This window comes from Cucurbita pepo, chromosome LG20 (assembly GCF_002806865.2).
Source record: "Cucurbita pepo subsp. pepo cultivar mu-cu-16 chromosome LG20, ASM280686v2, whole genome shotgun sequence".
NCBI classification, from domain to species: Eukaryota; Viridiplantae; Streptophyta; class Magnoliopsida; order Cucurbitales; family Cucurbitaceae; genus Cucurbita; species Cucurbita pepo.
The window spans coordinates 5994672-6013037 of record NC_036657.1 but is presented as its reverse complement, the minus strand read 5'-3'; the positions used below and the strand labels follow the sequence as shown (position 1 = coordinate 6013037).

At 36.0% G+C, this 18366-nt stretch overlaps 1 protein-coding gene across 4 annotated transcripts in view; it reads right to left on the bottom strand.

The window, feature by feature from the left end:
* Positions 1-16958, bottom strand: part of LOC111782818 (syndetin-like) — a 44350-nt gene extending 27392 nt beyond the window's left edge. Inside the window, exons 1-6 of one of the 4 annotated variants that reach the window (XR_002813195.1) lie at positions 16449-16958; positions 12769-12936; positions 12011-12085; positions 4153-4231; positions 1104-1168; positions 878-967 (exon numbers count right to left, since the gene is read on the bottom strand). Coding sequence is in view for 3 of the 4 variants with exons in the window: in XM_023663627.1 (XP_023519395.1) it covers positions 878-967; positions 1104-1168; positions 4153-4231; positions 12011-12085; positions 12769-12936; positions 16449-16673 (702 nt within the window). In the remaining variant the exon portion in view is untranslated. Of the gene's footprint in view, positions 1-877; positions 968-1103; positions 1169-4152; positions 4232-6128; positions 6619-6735; positions 6806-12010; positions 12086-12768; positions 12937-16448 lie in introns of those variants that run through there. The other 3 variants (XM_023663627.1, XM_023663628.1, XM_023663629.1) reach the window with 3 other exon arrangements.
* Positions 16959-18366: the final 1408 nt, after the last annotated feature.

The following is an 18366-nucleotide window of genomic DNA, read 5'->3' as shown; positions in this document are numbered from 1 at the left end:
AAAAAAAAAAAAAAAAAAAAAAAAAAAAAAAAAAAAAAAAAAAAAAAAAAAAAAAAAAAAAGGCTCCAATCAAGTACTTGAAACCTAGAGGATAATTACAAAATAACTTCAGTACCAAAGTCTAGAGATAAAATGTAATCTAACAAGGGACTAAACATCAATAAAAGATCTCTCCAACCCTCTAAAGATTCTATTATTGATCTCTCCAAAGGCCCCGCCAAAAACGGAACTTCTAGGTAAAGTTGTGAGAAAGGTAACGTTTCAGCTCATGCACCTTCCCAAGACAGGCATGACCTGTTTGTAGCTTAAAAATTCAGAAAACTCAGAAAGCCTACCCAATTTTTATCGATATCCACTCAAGGTCTACCCCAAGCCAATCCTTTTATAGGTTTATTAACCCATCCGTAGAGACCAGTGCCATAAATTGCGACTCACTATCCTCAATAGGTTATTATGTTGAACATGGATAAACTATCTTTGTAAAAAAAATGTAAGGCATTAGTGAGAAGTTATAGCATCTATATTAGTGTGTAATTCTGTAAGAATCTTAGTAACAGCAACCCATTAGTGGAATGCCCCCTTCTTGTAATTTTACATTAAACAAGTATTGGGTTCTCATCCCTATCTATTTACATTTGACTCTAGCGACTGAAATGTTATTGAGTGTTTACTCACAAACCTCTCTAACCCTCTGAAGGACAACAAACATAATTGATGAAAATATGTGATAATTGGACAGGAAAAAGGAACAATGAGAAGAAGGCAACAAAATACCAAAAATGTTGATAACTATCTCAGTATTCTCATCCACATGAGAAGAAATAAAAAGGCTGGATTTCAGCAAATTGGAAATTTTCTTGTAGTGTAAAAAATGTACCAGAAGTGCTTGTTTCTTCTTGGAGTTAGAGTTTACAATGAGATCTCTAGAGACTGCAAGCATTGACGAATTTAGGTGTCTCTTCCCATTCTACAAACATAAGAATTAATGTTATACCAGAACATACCTAGCCGGAAAACTGTTAATCGTGCAGGATAATAAAATGTGAGTAAATAGACTGTTTATTTGTTTGACTAATATAACATGCTAATTAAGACCGACTTACTCTGCAGATGACGTTCGCAATTTTCAAGTCTTTTTCCAACTCCCTGAACAAATGCATCCCCTTCACTGGTCAAAAGTAAAAACCGGCATCCCATTTAACTAGCATTCAATTTCAAAATTAAATTTTTCACCATCTAGATAGCTCTTAAGATAAATGAAGCAAACAAGAAAACAGACTTCCAGTATCAAACAGCATTTTGGAAACACCATCACAATAACAAAAGGTGAACTACATCAATTGGAGACCATTACGCAAAAAGAAAAATAATTCTGATTCAATTTTGGAAAAGGAAAATGGTCAGTAAAAGCATTAATGAAACCTGAGTTTTCCTTGGGAGCAAGCAGAAAATATGGTGGTAGGACGAATATATCATCATTAGAACAACTATACAGACAAGAATTTTCATCTTCAATGACTGCGTTAACTTGAAGAATGTCTAACGAATTTGAAGTCTTATAGGTCTAAATTCCTCTTAATAGGCATTAAGACGGAAGAAAAATCAATTGGAGTGACATTCCCGAATTTTAGGAAAAAAATCTTCCCATTTTAGGATCAATAATTTCAATTGAAGCAGGAATGAAATCATGTAAGTTCCCCACTTATAGCATCAAAAGTGCTCATATTCTAATAATGAAGATGATTATATAACCCATATAACCTTTGGTGAATTCTAGATTGTTGTGCTTGCTAAAGTTCCATCTTTCAAGCTTCAAATGGAAAGAACCAATATTTAACCATTTATTCGTTGAACTAAAAGATTAGAATCTTGAAGTAGAAGTTTAGCATTCATGAAAGGATTATATCCTAAAAATGGTTTCAATATGGGTTCCAATGGCCCTTTGGATATTTTTCCAATCATTGCGAGTATTCAAGCGAGAAATACCAACAAAGCATTCCAATTACAACAACCATTTTTTCTTCTCTTATCCAGTAAGAGGATATGGAGATGGTGAGCTTTGGACAACATATTTGTAGAAATTGAAAAGGCGTCTATTGGAGCAGAAGGCTGGATGAAAGATTTTACAATATCCAAATAGGATTTAAGACGGCACTTCAAAGGTCGAGTCTTACACTAATCTTTCAAGTCAAGCTTCTCAAATTTCATGATTAAATCTCTCTTACATATTCCAAAAAGTGAGTCAGCCACACTTCAAAAACTCACAAGGGATGCTAATCATCTTCGTAACACCAGAAATTGGCAGCACAATACAATCAATAACTGTTTATGAAGAAAACCAACGTTTCTAAATTCTGGTAGTTCCAAACTCATCTCTATCTTGCTTGGAAAATATCTGACAAGTGAGCAAAGCTTCATTTTAACCAATAATTCCTCAAACCATCAAAGATGAGAAAATGAAAGAGAGATAACAGTCTTAAAATCCTTCTCTTCCACAAAAGAAATATATATATGTGTGTGTATATATATATGTTTTCAAACCAAATGCAATGAGTTGAGTATCCACTCTCTCTCTCGTGCCTTTGCTTGTTCCTATTCGTCTATTCGGGACGGGGCAGGCAGCCCACATACATGAAGAGAAGAAGAGAGGGGGGTTCCTTGATATTAAGGCGTCAAGGCGGTCGAAGAAGGCCACAAGTGGAAGCAACCGATGCTTTGGTCATTCAGTTGACTCCATGCTGCCAGTCTGTGCTTGCTGTCATGCTGGCAAAAGCTGGGGTTTCGGCAACTCTTGTAGATCTCCTTAATGGTGTGTGTTATGCAAAAGAGAGTTAAAACATATTTTTCTTTTCTTGACTTCTTCATGGAGCAAAAAATTCAATATTTTCAAAGACACGGTGAGGAGTTTTGGAAGGTGGTAAGTTTAATGCTTCTTTAGGGGCGTCACCAAGCCTTTGTAATTATGAGTTCGGTCTTCTTTTGGCTTGGAGTTATTTTTTGAAGTTAGGGACAGACACCTTTTTTTTTTATGTCCACAGATCACTTCATCAGGCCTTTTATCAGTTTATATACTCGCCCTTTAGAAGAAAGGATTTGATTCTGTAGAGCAATCCACCCAAGCTCGTTGGTAGGTGAGGCTTTAGCAAAATCAGAAAAAATAAAAAAATAATAAAAAATAAAAAAATTAGGCACGAAGGGATCAAGGGAGAAAATCTGGAATAGTATTTTGCTTCTCTAGATTATTAGTTAAGTCTTCTTCTAACTATTCATTGTCTTGTGTATGTATCATAGCTAAGTCAAAATCTTTTTTTTCTTCTGCAGTAGGTTTTGTTTGTCACCCTTCCATGGGAAAAAAGAAACAAGATGAGATTATATTATAACAGAGGATTTTCATAATTTGAAGATGAGGCCTTATTATATAAAATGAAAAAACAGAAGAAAATATGAAGAGAAAAGAATTCTACAATGTAGAATAAAAGGCGTCAACGAAATCCTGAACACATTATACAAAAGATAAATACTGAAATGTTATCCCAAATCATGACCACGTGCATGAACCTTCCATGTAGAATGAAGGTAATAGCTAGTTCCCTAGAATTGAGCCTCACAAACATGCAAGAACAAAATTAACAAATAAAAGAAAACACAGAACAGAAGGGGAAAAAAAATAATAATAATAAATAATTTTTGGCTTTTTTTCTTTTTTTCTTTTTAGGATAAACAAGCATAATTTTTCCATTGATAGGATGAAAAATTACAACAAAAGTTACAACAGCTAACATTTGAAGACTATATCTTAAACAATACAGATACACCCAAATCCAATAAAAAAAGAATTCAAACAACACATATAACCCCAACGATTAGAATAAAAACCACCCAAAAAACCGAAGAGTACAACCTCAAGGAACTTGGGAAATAAAAAGCAGGCTGAACTACCAAATGAATATACTTAAACAATAAATTTTTCAGTAAAAATAGTACTCGACTTCATATACAGAAGACTAAATTAAAGAATGATGTGAGAGCAGCTACTTCAAAATCACCAAAGACAAACATCAACCCTCCAACCAAGCCAAATACAAGAACAAGACTAAAACTACGCCCCTTGGAGAAGGGGAGGAGGGAGCAAAAGGAAAAAGAAAGCCATACCCATCACTTCATGATGCTCCATCAAATGGCGAGACAAACGTTCAGCCACTTTATCAAGTTGAGCCAATCTCTTGGTAGCCTTTCAAGAAATTTTGTCAAGAATTATTCAGTGAGAAGACATGAAAGTCGTGTTGGATTATGAAGTTGGATAATAGGACCATTACTATGATCAGACCAATCGGATATGTATAAATTACTAAGATAGTTAAAGAAGAATTAAATCAATAGATGACTGCAATTATATTGGGAACTAGTTAAGATAGAAATTAGGAATTAGTTTAGATGGTAATTAGGAAAGAACGAAAAAAGATAAAAACTCAAACCGACAAGGTGTAAACAATGAGGATGCAGAAGAACATTAATGATGTGAGATACCAAAAATTCCTAATAAATACAATAGAATAGTCGAGGATACATGTTTCCAATGGGAACAAAAATATACAATACAATCAGAAAGAAGCCTAAAAAATGTAAGAGAATAAAACAATGAATAACAACTAACGAAGAAATAAAAACTACAGCCAATGACTGTATAAAGAGATCCCATTCCAGCTAAAACATCAGACGTCTTATGGAGAGAAGTATAACGAAGACAAGAGCTTGAACCTCAGATTTGCAGCTTTTCCCCATAATAATAAAGCCAAGAATAGATATTTCTGATGATACACATCTTGCATTTGATTGAGGTAGTTCCAAATAATCAAAATCTTTAAAAGGATTATTACTCTATTGCATGCCCTTCAATACCTTTCAACTGGGGACCTCATAAGAATCCATCTAGTGAAAATAAAATTTCCATCAGTTCATCTTAAGAAGAAAACCGAGATCACAATTCTTTCCAAAGATGTTTGCGTTTTCTACCATAAATTTCTTAACCTGAAAAAGAATTTGAGAGTGAGAGTCCCCCCCCCCCCCCACNAGTCTCCTTCCATCGCCAGAGTGAACTTCACTTTCATATTCATATGATTTAAGTGTTCACGCCTATTTACTATAATGGAATCAAGGAGTTGTTGTGTTCGTAATTTTTTTTTTTTCGGTATTTGGTTTGAAGATGGCAAGTTCTTTATCGAGGATTTGAATTAAGAGAGTGCTTCCAAAATTTGAATCTCATATTCGTTGGTTTGAATGTTCTCTGGTCAAGCTTCTTCATCTTCTCATGCATTTTTCGCATTTTAATCAATATATAGACGAGAATGGGACGTCTTGTTTAGCCAAGTCGAGTTATCTCCATAACATGTTTATACATTGTGTCATTTGGCCTTCTTTTGCTGGAAGAAAACTTCTGCCTGTTTTTCTGATCAAGCCAAGAAAAGTTGGCTCATCTTCTAGAAAATGTTGAGAGACTGCCGAAATGTGGGAAAAACTTGATAGATGCTTCATTTTGACCTCAAACTCTCTTGGTTTGTCCTTCCTCCAAACCAAAATTGATCCATGTTAAGCTGTTATCATTAAGTTACGCAAAGATGGTTCAGTTAAAGAAGGGTATGCCTCAATTCAACCATCAATTTTTAGACGTAGGGTCTTTTGATTTTGGTTTCTGATTGAAAAGATAAGAAAATGATGTCTTGTCAATGAATTTTATGTGTAGAAGAAATAGCCTTGATTATAAGAATATTGGTGTAATGCCATTAAATAAGGAAATTAGTTAGCCAACTTTTATATTTTTCTGAATTGTTACCTATTCTCTAGAAAATTAGTTAGTTTTTCTCTATTATAGAAGGTCTATGTACTTCACTAACGTAGATGAGAAAATAAGAGGAAGATGTCTTAACTTGCAGCATGGTATCAAAGTATTTAATTTCTCAAAAATCTGATAGAACCAAATCCTACCTCAATCGATAAAATCTTCATAGTTGTAAATCCTATGACCAAATTTCATTCGGAGCTTTCATAATTGTTGTAACCGTGACCAAGCAAATCATGAAGAAAGAAAAAGGGAAAAAAAACTAACTCTACAAATCATAACAGCAAGTCACCTTGTTTTTTGCCCCCCCCTATCGTCACCTTTTCATCACTTTCGTGCCTCCCACCTAGGTTACAAGCTAGCCACCCATAGCGCCAGCTTGTTCACCGCATCCAGCCCAAATAGGAAGGCCCTTGTCAATCCAGCCCAGCAAAGAAGACCCAGCAAGATTGTTTGTTCAGTGGAGGATCCTGCCCCTTGTTCACCGCATCCAGCCTAGCAAGGATTTTGGATCCGCAGCCCCAGCAAGCTTTATCTAATGTTTTTGTTCAGTTGAGGGTCTGCAGGTTCTCAAATGCAGAGCCCACAAGGATCCCAGGAGTTTCCGTTTTTCTAGGTTGTTCACCGCAAGGATTTGGATCCAGCCCACTAAAAGCTCCCATCAACCCACACTTGGATAAAGCTTTGTTTGCTTTGCTCCTAAAGAGCTTCCAGGCCAGTTTCATCTCTCTGCTTAAAACTCCATGTCCAAAGAATCACATCATCAGCAGAGGAGGAAGATCCTACAACCCAAAAGAAAGGTGACCTTTAACCCATCTGATTATCATACCGACTCAACAAAAATAAAATAAAAATAAAAAACAAACTTCCTCAAATAGTCTCAAATTGTGCAGACATACCATAAGGAAGAGAAAACTTCGACATCTCATTGGACAGGATCAAGACCAGCGAAGACGAATCCAGAATTTACTACATAGGACGAGCAAGACTCCATGATAATGTCATGGCTCTAGGATTCTCTAGAACCATCCATCAGTGGTACATATATGTTTTTACAGACAAGTCATATTGGATTTCATTCATCGCACGACACCAAAGCTCGAGATGCTACTCACATCTATGAAATCAAGATCATGACTGGAGCCATGAAGCAAGAGACAAAACTATCACAGAATATACCAATATCTTGCAAACATTATGGCAGAAACTCGATTATTATTGGGTATTCAAGATGAATTGCACTACAAATGTCATAATCCTAAACAAATTTGTTGAAGCAAATAGTGTCTAGGAATTTTAGCAAGTCTCAATAACGAGTTTGACCAATCATTGGAAAAGAGGAAACATGATCCCTAGAAGAAACAGTTTCCTTTATTCAAACAAAAGAGAGCCGATGGAGATTTATGTTTGACAAGCAACCCCAGTTTAAATGCATCGGTTTTTCTTATAGAGAGAAAGAAACCATGAAAGAAACAACCAAAGAAAGAATAACAAAGACAACTTATGGTGTACTCCCCGTGAGAAACCACGCCATATGAAGGAGAGTTGACAGTTGAATGGAAAGCCTCCCAACCGTGAGAAATCAAGGAGGCCCGCGTCGTGGTTGGGAAAACAAGGGAGAGATGTCTAAAGCATGGGCTTACAACACAATGGAGTCCAACTTAGAACATAAGCCACCAATTGTGGATAATAGTGGTTTAATAATGAAGAAATTGAGAGATTGAAGATGTTCTTAGACTCCCTCAACAAGTCAGGTTAACTCTTGGATTATATACTCCAATGCAACTGATCACATGACCTCTTGCTCACAATGTTTTAAAACGTACAAACCATGTCTGAGTAATCGAAAAATTACAGTGTCAAATGGAACCAGTGTCACTGTTGCAGGAATAAGCGACGTATTCATCTTTCAAACCCTTACACTAAAACACGTCCTACATGTTTCAAAACTATCTAATAGTCTCATTTCCATACAAAAGCTTACTCATGACTACACTGTAGTGTTATGTTCTCCTCATCGTGTTGTGTTTTCAGGACCAGGTCTTGCGATGAACGATTGAACTTGCTAAGGAATTGAATGGCCTATTCTACTTCCAATTTTGAGAGAACAATAAGTTGTGCACCTAATTTAGTTCATACAATATAGCCATCAAGTTTCAATGCCTTGACAATCTCAAGTAAGTCTTCCTTCACCTCTTCATTCACCTTTTCAATAAATCCTTTAGAGATAAGACAGGCTAACTCTTCGATTATGTACTCCAGTGCAACTGATTCCATGACCTCTTACTCACAATGTCTTAAAATCTATAAACCATGTCTGAGTAATCGAAAAATTACAGTAGCAAATGGAACCAGTGCCACCATTGCAGGAATAAGCGACGTATTCATCTTTCAAATCCTTACACCAAAACATGTCCTACATGTTCCAAAACTATCTAACAGTCTCATTTCCATGCCAAAGCTTACCCATGACTACCACTGTAGTGTTATTTTCTCCTCGTCGTGTTGTGATTTCAAGACCAGGTCTTGCAATGGACGATTCAACTTGTTAGGGAATTGAATGGCCTGTACTACTTCCAATTACTTGAGAGAACAATAAGTCGTGCACCTGAATTAGTTCATGCAATAAAGTCATCAAGTTCCAGTTCCTTGACAATCTCAGATAACTCTTCATTCACCTTTTGGATAAACCTTTTAGAGATAAGTCAGGCTAACTCTTGGATTATATATGCCGGTGCAACTGATCACATGACCTCTCACTTATAATGTTTTAAAACGTATAAACCATGCCTATGTAATCGAAAAAATTACAATGGCAAATGGTACCCATGCCATCATTGCAGGAATAAGCGACGTATTCATCTTTCAAACACTCACACTAAAGCCTATGACTGCAACTGTAGTGTTATTTTCTCCTCTTCATGTTGTGTTTTCAGGACCAGGTATTGCGATGGACGATTGAACTTGCCAAGGAACAGAATGACCTATACTACTTGCAAGTACTTGAGAGAACAATATGTCATGCACCTGTGTCATTTCTTAGTTTATTGTTCATGCAATAAAGATGTGATTTAGTTACATCATTTTTGCATGGATCGTCCCTCATTTAGAGTCTTGAAAATTATGTTTTCAAATTTGTTTCAAGGATTTCAAGTTTCTGATTTTCATTGTGATACATGTGAATTTGTCAAACATACGCGTGTATCTTTTCACATTGGTCAAAATAAAAATTCTACTCCTTTTCATTTGATTCATAGTGATATATGGAGATCCTCAACTGTTTCAAATATTTCCAATGCTTGTTGGTTTCTCATGTTAATTGACGATTGCCCTTGGGTTACATGGCTATTCTTTCGCAAACAAAAATTTGAACCCAATTTGGAGTCCAAGTCAAAATATTTCAAACTAATAAAGCTAGAGATTACTTCTATCAAACCTTAACCTAGTGCTTTCAATCAACATTATTCATGACTCTACATGTGTTATTATGCTACAACAAAATAGAGTGACCGGGAGGAAAAATGGACACCTTTTAAACACTATCTGAGTCTTACTTCTTCACGAAAACATGAAAACATGTCGAAGACTAACAAGGAAGAGGTAAGTCCTTGCTACAACTCACGTGATTAATCGTCTCCTATGTTGCCTGAATAATCTACACTCAATAGAAGTCCTCGACTCACTTCATCCTCACTTTTGAACATTAAAGAGCCTCCCAACCTGCATATTTGGGCAAATCTTTGTTCATGTACACAAAACTCAAATACATAACACTTAAAGAGGCAAGCTCGATTCGAGAGAAATAAAATGTGTCTTTTTAAGGTATTCTTCGACCACAAACGGGTACAAATGTTACAACCCTACTGCTAGAAAGTCTTACACCTCAATTGATGTTCACCGAGCATAATTTGTTCTTCTCTAAGGCCTTCATTCAGGAGGAGAATGTAGTGATCGAGAGAAATAAAATGTGTCTTTTTAAGGTATTCTTCAACCACAAACGGGTACAAATGTTACAACCCTACCGCTAGAAAGTCTTACACCTCAATTGATGTTCACCGACCATAATTTGTTCTTCTCTAAGGCCTTCATTCAGGAGGAGAATGTAGTGATTGAAGAGAGACCATGGGAAATAGTTGAACGGCTGGACACAATAAATAACTAGCACATAGGATCAATTATTGAGTTCACTTCTACTACCAGTTCCAATCATGAGACCACACCTACTATTGGTTCCAATCATGAGTCCACAACAACTGGTTCCAATCACAGGCCCACTCCTACTGTCGTTATGTCATCGATTGAACCATCAATTCAACCTCCACTGTCAGATCCATTGTTCTCTCAGGTATATGCTAGAAAGAAAGCCATTTCAGAAATGATACAAGTCCAAACATCCGACTCGACTCGACTCAAAATGCAGATGCAACATAGGTACGAATAGATGATAAACTTCTAACTCTCTAAAAACCCACTAGAGAATGCACAAAACAACCCTTCCTTATACCGTTTACCATTGTTAGTCTAAATTCAATTATTATACCTAACACAATTTACGAAAATTTATTCAAAAGAAAATGGCACGATGCTATGAAAGAAGAAATGTATGCTCTAGATAAGAATACCACGTGGGAATACACAAATATTTCTTAAATTAAGGATAGGAATTACACAAATATTCCTTCAATTAAGATCATTTTTCGGCATTGAAGTAACGTACTCACCTCAAGACATTTTCATATCATAAAATAAATATTTAATGGATTTATTGATGGAAACATGGACAAGCAGATGTAAACTTGCAACAATGCCAAAGGATTCACATCAAAACTTGGGAGAGTCATAAGAATAACCTACTGTGAACAAAGAGATGTATCATAGACTAGTGGGGAGGCTTATCTATCTAACTAACATTCGACCCGACATAGCATACTCATAAGTGTAATTAGCTAATTTATGCATGATCCACAGGAATCTCACCTTCAAGCAACCTATAAGGTGTTACATTACCTGAAAGGAACTTCAAGAAAAGGAATTTTGTTCAAACGGAATAATTTCCTTGTAATGGAAGCTTACATCAACGTTGACTATGCTAGACCAATAGTGGACAGAAGATCTACTAAGGGGTATTGTACTTTTATCAGAGGTAATGTGGTAACATGGAGGAGCAAAAAGCAAAAAGTGGTAGCTTGATCATTTGATGAATCAAAGCTTGGAGCTATTGCACAAACGTTGTGTAAGCTCTTTGATTGAAGATAATCCTTAATAACTTACCGATTGAGAGAGAAGACCTGATAAAGTTGTGCTGCGACAACAAATCAGTCATCAATATTGTTCATAATCCTGTCGAACATGATAGGACAAAGTAGGTAGACATCAATCCACATTTTATTAAGGAGAAGCTGGGATAGTATGCATGAGGTCTGTGCCCTTATGGCTTCAACAAAAAGATGTGCTAACAAAAGAACTTCACCGGACAATGTTTCATGATATAGTATCTGAGAATGGAGGATATTTCTTCCCTAGGGGAGTGTTGAAGAAGTAGCCTTATAATGTCATTAAATAAGGTTATTAGTTAATCAACTTTTCTATATTTTTTATTGTTACCTATTCTCTAGAGAAGTAGTTAGTTCTCTATTTTAAAAGGCTTATGTACTTCACTCATGTAGATGAGAAAATACGAGCAAGATACCTTATTGCAACAATAAGCTCTTGGTAGTTTCAAAGATTCTTTTTGCTCACATTTCATGGAAGGACATTTGTAGCACTTAAAAGACTCATTTTCATACTAATTCCTCCATCAACCCTTGATGCATGATAAGGCGTGTTGGACATGGATGAACGGCTTTCTACATAAATCTATAATGGAAAATGGAGATTTATACGTAATTTTTATTTGAAGACCAAATTTTGTCTAGAGAAAAGCATTCTCACCCTAAATTAATTACCAGCTAGGTGGTTGAATTTTTTGGAGTACTGAAGTAGCATTTATATCATAATCCCTCATAAAATTAAGCTGTGACAGTACCACCACAGCTTTATTAGTGAATTACTCATATATCTAGAACGAAGAAACCTAGTTGCAGGTACAATTAGAACAAATGATATATGGCTTATATGAAATGAGGCAGATACCACGTACACTTGTAGGGTTATATTGAGTAACTAAAAAACTACCTGTTTCTCGAAATATTCCAGATCACTTTCTTCTGAGGGAACATGCTCTAATATATGCCTAACCGGATCAAAGTCCTGCAGTAAGAATTAAGAATTGAAAATTAATTCAACACTCTTTACCGCCCGTTAAAATATAGGCGGCACAAGTAGATGAAAGAATCTTACAAAGCTCCAAGTGCAAATCAGAATGCAGCAAAAGATAGAAAGTCAAAGAATAATATATATTTAAATTTTCACTCATGTATAAACAAGAGAATTTCACAATTAAATTACAAGTTTAGCCCTTGAACTTTGAGGCTTGGTTCTAATGTGTCCATAAACTTTCAACTATGTGTCTAATAGGTCTGCTATATATTGGACATTTTGATCTATTAGATATAAATTTAAATTTTATGTCCAATAACATTCTAAGCTTTTTAATGTTGGGTTTAACAGGCCTATGAATTTTTTAAAATGATACAAAACTACTGACACAAAATGAAATTTCATAGTCACAATGGACACAAAAAAAGATAAAGAACACCAAATTGTAGATATAGGGTCCCATTGGACAAATTTTGAGGTGCCTATTGACAAGGACCTATTAGACATTTTCTGAAATATCTTAAAGTTCATGGACTAATTTATAATTTAATATAAAATATGTAAGGTGAATTAATAAGAGGCTTTAGGATTTAAAAAATGTAACACGGTATTACAAGAATCGAGCCTGTAAACAAATGATCCAAGTAAATGATAGTAACAATAGTAAGTAGCACCTCTTCATAGAAAACATCCTCTAGTTCCTCTACTTCTTGCCCATGAATTCTACTGCCATATATTGAGCTCAGTTCTTCCGAGCTAGATGAGAGACCAAATCTCTGGTGAGGAGGCAATACTGCAAGTGCACGGGCAACAGCTGCCGCAGCCACAGCACGTGCCGGAACCTGTCAATAAGGTGACAAACAAATGATTGAACTCCCAGCTAATCATTTCTATCAGACAAACAAAAATGCAAAAAGATATTTGCTTCTCTTTTAATGAGAAACAAAATTTATAGCGACAGATGAAAAAGAAGAAAAATGTTCAAGGATACAAACTTTGAAAGGAAGTGAAAAATGAAAAGAAAAAAATAAAAGATACGAAAAAACACCAAAAGCAAGGGAGGAAATAGGATTTGAAAAAATAGATTTGAAGCCAAGACTTTTATGCTGCCATTGACTGATTGAACAACTGCTTCTAACCTAACCTCACCAAATATAGTATGGGAAAGAAAATTCTTATTACCCAAAAGGTGAATTAATAACCAGATTCTTACATGAAAGGCTCTCCAAACTCTTTACCTACTTCATAAATGCAATGCCTCGAAGACCTTTCATCTTCCCAAACTTTTCTACATTCTTTCAAAATCCAAGCTTCCTTATCAGCCAACCGAGTGAATACACATTTGAAGATTCTAATGTGGCAAGATTTCATATACTTCAAGCTCACACTTATTTAGAAAAAAGGAGAATTTCACTTTTCCAAATAGAACTTTTTTTTAGTGAGGCATACAAAAATAAAGCTCACAAAAAGGAGCTAACCTGCTCAAAAGGGCTCCAATCAAGTACAATATGACTAAGAATGTAATTACAAAGAGGTTTTATCACTAAAGCCCAAAGAGAAATATAGAATATGACCAAAGACCGAACATTCCTGAAGGCCTCTCTCGATCCCTAACGATTCTACAATTTCTCTTGCTCTTAAAACTCCACAAAATAGCACACACCCCAAACTACCACAAAAAAAAAAAAGCCCTTTCTCGCAAAAAAGCAATTTCTCGCAAATGTACATTTTTAGCTTCTCCATGGAGTACTTTGCACGGTTCCTTTTGTAATACACAACATTATTCCATTAATTTAGATGGGAAGTCTTGTGTTGTTAATCCTTCAAAATAAGCTTGGGACTCCTCACCCTTAAGGCCTTTTGACTGGTTCATCTTCAACTTTTTTATGAATATATGTCTGATAGTATATACGTAAATATCAGAGCTTATTACTCCTTTTATCCTTTATTGTAATTTTAGGGCTTCCGCCTATATATTGAACTCTAAGGTATAGAATGAGTCACGAGTTCTCTCATATTTCGGTCTTTCATTACCATGGTATCAGAGCTCTAGATCTTCTCCTAGGGAAATTAAAGTTTTGTTACCAATAAGGGTTTTATGAACTTTTTGGGCCCTTTGTTTTTCATCTTAGGTGTTTTGTGAGCATGTTTCCCATTTGCACCTAAACCTACCATCATCGTTGTTGCCACCGCCAGTGTTTGTCGGTTGTTGTTGTTGTTGCTGCTGCATATTTGGTCTTTCTTTCCCCATTTATTGCCATCATCATGCCAACGAGGAAGTCCATCTTTCGATTTGAAGAAACCCATAATTTAACAAGCAACATAGTCGCACATTGGCCACACGCACCACAAGAAGTTGCTGCCCAGCGTCCCATGAGCCAACGCACTGTTGTATGAATTCATCTTGAGTTTTGATTTTGAGCGTGTTTGTATCTTTAGGTTCGACAAAGCACACTTGGTTGTCAGGATATTTGGCCAATTAGTTTTTTTATTTTTTTTCGTATTGTTTCAGGTATGTTATTTGCGGTTCAGTTCTGTTTTCAGAGATTTTTGGCAATTCAAATCCATTTTTAGAGATTTTCAGAGATTTTTAGAATGCTTTGTTGGCTCTTACCACTTTTGACTTGTTTATAAGGGTATCTTGGTCCCAATCAGCTCGGGTTCAAAGTTGTTTCGTAAAAGAAGTAGAGTTCTTTTATTGAAAACTCCAATAAGATCAGATTTTCAAAATGTCTGATTCATGATTTTGATTAGATTTTTTGTTATATATTCATCATTGATCTATGGCTGACCTAAAGGTCGCAATGGTAGCTAATGTGGTTAAACCAAGGACTACTTCCATCCATTATTCATCTAAGAAGCCATTTGTGAATTCAACAGTACTAGAAATCATCTAAAGCATCCCCTTCATCATCCACACTTATTACAATCATTGCTGATTCAAGTAGCATGAATTGTTGTACTTTTTCCTCATCTACCAAATGGGTCATTGACTCTGGTATTACTGATCATATGACGAGTAATCCCAATTTATTTTCCAACATTTTGTCATCTACATCCATTGAGAATGTTACCATAGTAGATGAATCAAAATCTTCTGTTCTTGGATCTATCACCATCCGTCAACCTCACTCCATCTCTTTCTTTGTCATTTGTCTACATGTACCTCAATTTTATTTTAATTTAATATTTATTAGTATGCTCACTCGTGACCTTAATTGTTGCGACTCATTTGATCGTGACTATTGCTTGTTTCAAGATCTTGCAACAAAGAAGATTGTTGGAAAAGGCCATGAATCTGGAGGACTTCAAAGTCTTCAAACCATTGAAAGGGGATAGATCTCCCCATAAATTTTTCATAACCTTTGATAATAGAGCAATGAGTACCTAACAACACACCAAGCTACAGCCTTAGAACCTACAGCTGAGAAACCAACGAAAAACGACCCACCATAAATTATCAAAACTCAAACAGAAAACAAAAGAGAAGAAAGAATCCTTAAAAACTCTCAAACATAACTATACGTCCCAAACATAACTTATCCACCTACTACCAAAACCATTTGATGTGCAAACAACCTTGAGAAAATCTCACCAGATTATCTGCTTTCTCAAGATCTGTTTCAAAACCCCACCCCTTTGCCTTTTTCTTCCCCCAGTTTTCCAAAACCTCATTTGCAATGAGAATATAATCCACAATTTGTCGAACTCCGGTAAAGGATTTCGAAAGCAACATACTCTAAACATTGTCCTTTCCCCCAATAATTTCGAGTCTCATTCACCAAGCTAATAGCTCTAAAATCCTTGACCTGCACCACCTCTTCCTTCCTTCCAATCAAGCAAATGAAGTTCTCTTTAGGCTCACAATTTAAAAAAAAAAATGTTACAAAACAAACTACTTCCTCTAAATAGCTTTTCATAGTGATTTCTATAACTTATATTCGAAACTAATTATTCCAAATTGGGAATGTATTTTTCAATCCCCTTTGGCCAGGGGTTTGAGAGGGAGGTACCCCATCTCTTACCCTCCCTTTTGTACCCAGCTCTTCTGGATTCGTGAAATTATCTCTCTAATCCCAAAAAGTACACATCTCAATTATGCTTCCTATTTTAAGTGTAAAAGCCTACGTACTCTGCAACCCAATTCATCAAAGTTCATAGATAAACTATTGATCATCCCCGCGACCAATCCAATGCCATTGATTAGTCAAGTTAGAATACTGTGTAGCTAAAGGATACTTCAATTGAATTTAAAAGCACTCCTCAGAACTAGTAACCATCAACTTATACTAATACAACTACACAACAGCTAGCTAAAATCATCCAAAACAACGCCAATAGTGCCATCAGTTACCTCCGGACGATCCGAAGTGGTATGAAGAAGTCCAAGCGATCTAGCCGACCTCACCGAGCTCAAAATCTTCTCCCCAACCTTGGACAAGTCCATTCCACCTCCTTGCAACAGAAAAAACGGAACAAAGAAGAGAAACCTGGAAGTCTCGAATCCTTCGCTCAAATCACCATCGAACGCCGAAGGGTTTCCGAGAACACTGCCAAATGGAAACAGATTTGGCTGCATTTCACATCAGGTTCATAAGTTCATGCCGCCTTGTGTCGCACATTTGATGCGACAACACTCCCCCGAAATCCGATCTGTTGAATCTACAGAGATCGGGCTGCAATTTATCTGCTTCGTATGTGTTAGTCGATCCAACAAGGTTCGAGAAGTGCAAGGGAGGAAGATGGTGTAAATTTTTCAGTTAATTTGTTGTCTTATCTGCTGTTTGGTAGACTTTAGGTAAGTCCCGAATCTTGACTGATTTCAGCGGCGAGAGTCGGCGACGGCATTGGCAACCATCAAGCCAAAGCTCAATATCTAACATGGCACTCCAATATTCAATCCAGCACATACTAAGTCAAATGTAGTTCTATTGCTTACCATTGAATCTAAAGTTGAATCTAAAGTTGGTTAATTTAGACGAAAATAATGCGTTTATAAGTAAGAAATACTATACGCCTTTTGGGAAAGCACAAAGCAAAGTATGCTCAAAGTGGTCAATATCGTACCATTGTGTAGAGTAGTGATTTCTAACATGGTGAGTCATGCTCTAAACTTAGTCATGCAATAGATGGGTAGATTGGTAAATCCTCAAATGTTGAATAAAAAACTCCAAAAGAAGAGGAGTCGAGCCTAGGAGGTGTTGGATGATGAAAGTGCCTCGATTAAGAGGAGGTGTTGGATGATGAAAGTCCCACATCGGCTTATTAACTGTTCGAAATCTACCCGTTATTAAAAAAGAAAGTAAATAAAAATAAAAACATTTACTTTTTCTTTTTTCAACTTATCTTTTTAATACTAAAAAAATCTTACTTTATTTTGTACAAAAATAGTTAAATTTCATTAGCAAAGAGTAGAAGTTAGAATTGAATCACTCGTGGGTCGAAGGCGTAGAGGTAAGAATTCAAGCCATTTAACTTCGATGATGGAACAACTTATAAGTTTGATTACGAATCAACCTCGATTGCTTCTAACGTGCAAATTCTAAACTACAAAATAATTACATATTAATTTTCTGTGCACAAGGTAATAGACGAGTCGAGGATTTAGTTTAAAATAGACGAGTTAAGGACTTATATTCTAGGAGTGGCGAACATGGCCATCATCAAGTTGAGAACTTGGATTGGATAGAGCAGCTTTGTGATTCTCAAAAAGGACGATTCTGATGTTGTACTCGGGATGGAATCCTTATTTGAACACAAGGTCATCCTTATGTTCTTGGTCAAATGCTTTGTCATTACGAGAACCAACCTCACTTTCGTCCAAACAAGCATTAAACAACCTAAAAAAGTGGAGATGATATCATCACTCCAACTTAAGCAGAGTCTAGCCCATAACAATCCCACCTTCGTAACCCACCCTGTAATAGAAGGGGAGAGTTCACTTGAACCAATGCTCACATAGACACAAGAAGTATAGGAAAGATACTGCGATGACCTATTGAAGCATTACCACCACATAGAGGTATAGACCATGAGATCGAGCTACTATCAGGTGCAAGACCACCGGCCAAGAATGCGTATCTAATGGCCCCACCATTTTATACTGTTTGCTACATTTCTTACCCTTCCAAAGTCGCTTTTTACCTTATTGAAGCCATTTAAGGTTACTAAGACTCATATTTACTCAAATTAAATATTCTTGAAATAAAAAAATTGGGGTAATCAATATGTTTAGCTAAGCTAAGTTTAATCATATGTCCTAAGAGTGTGAT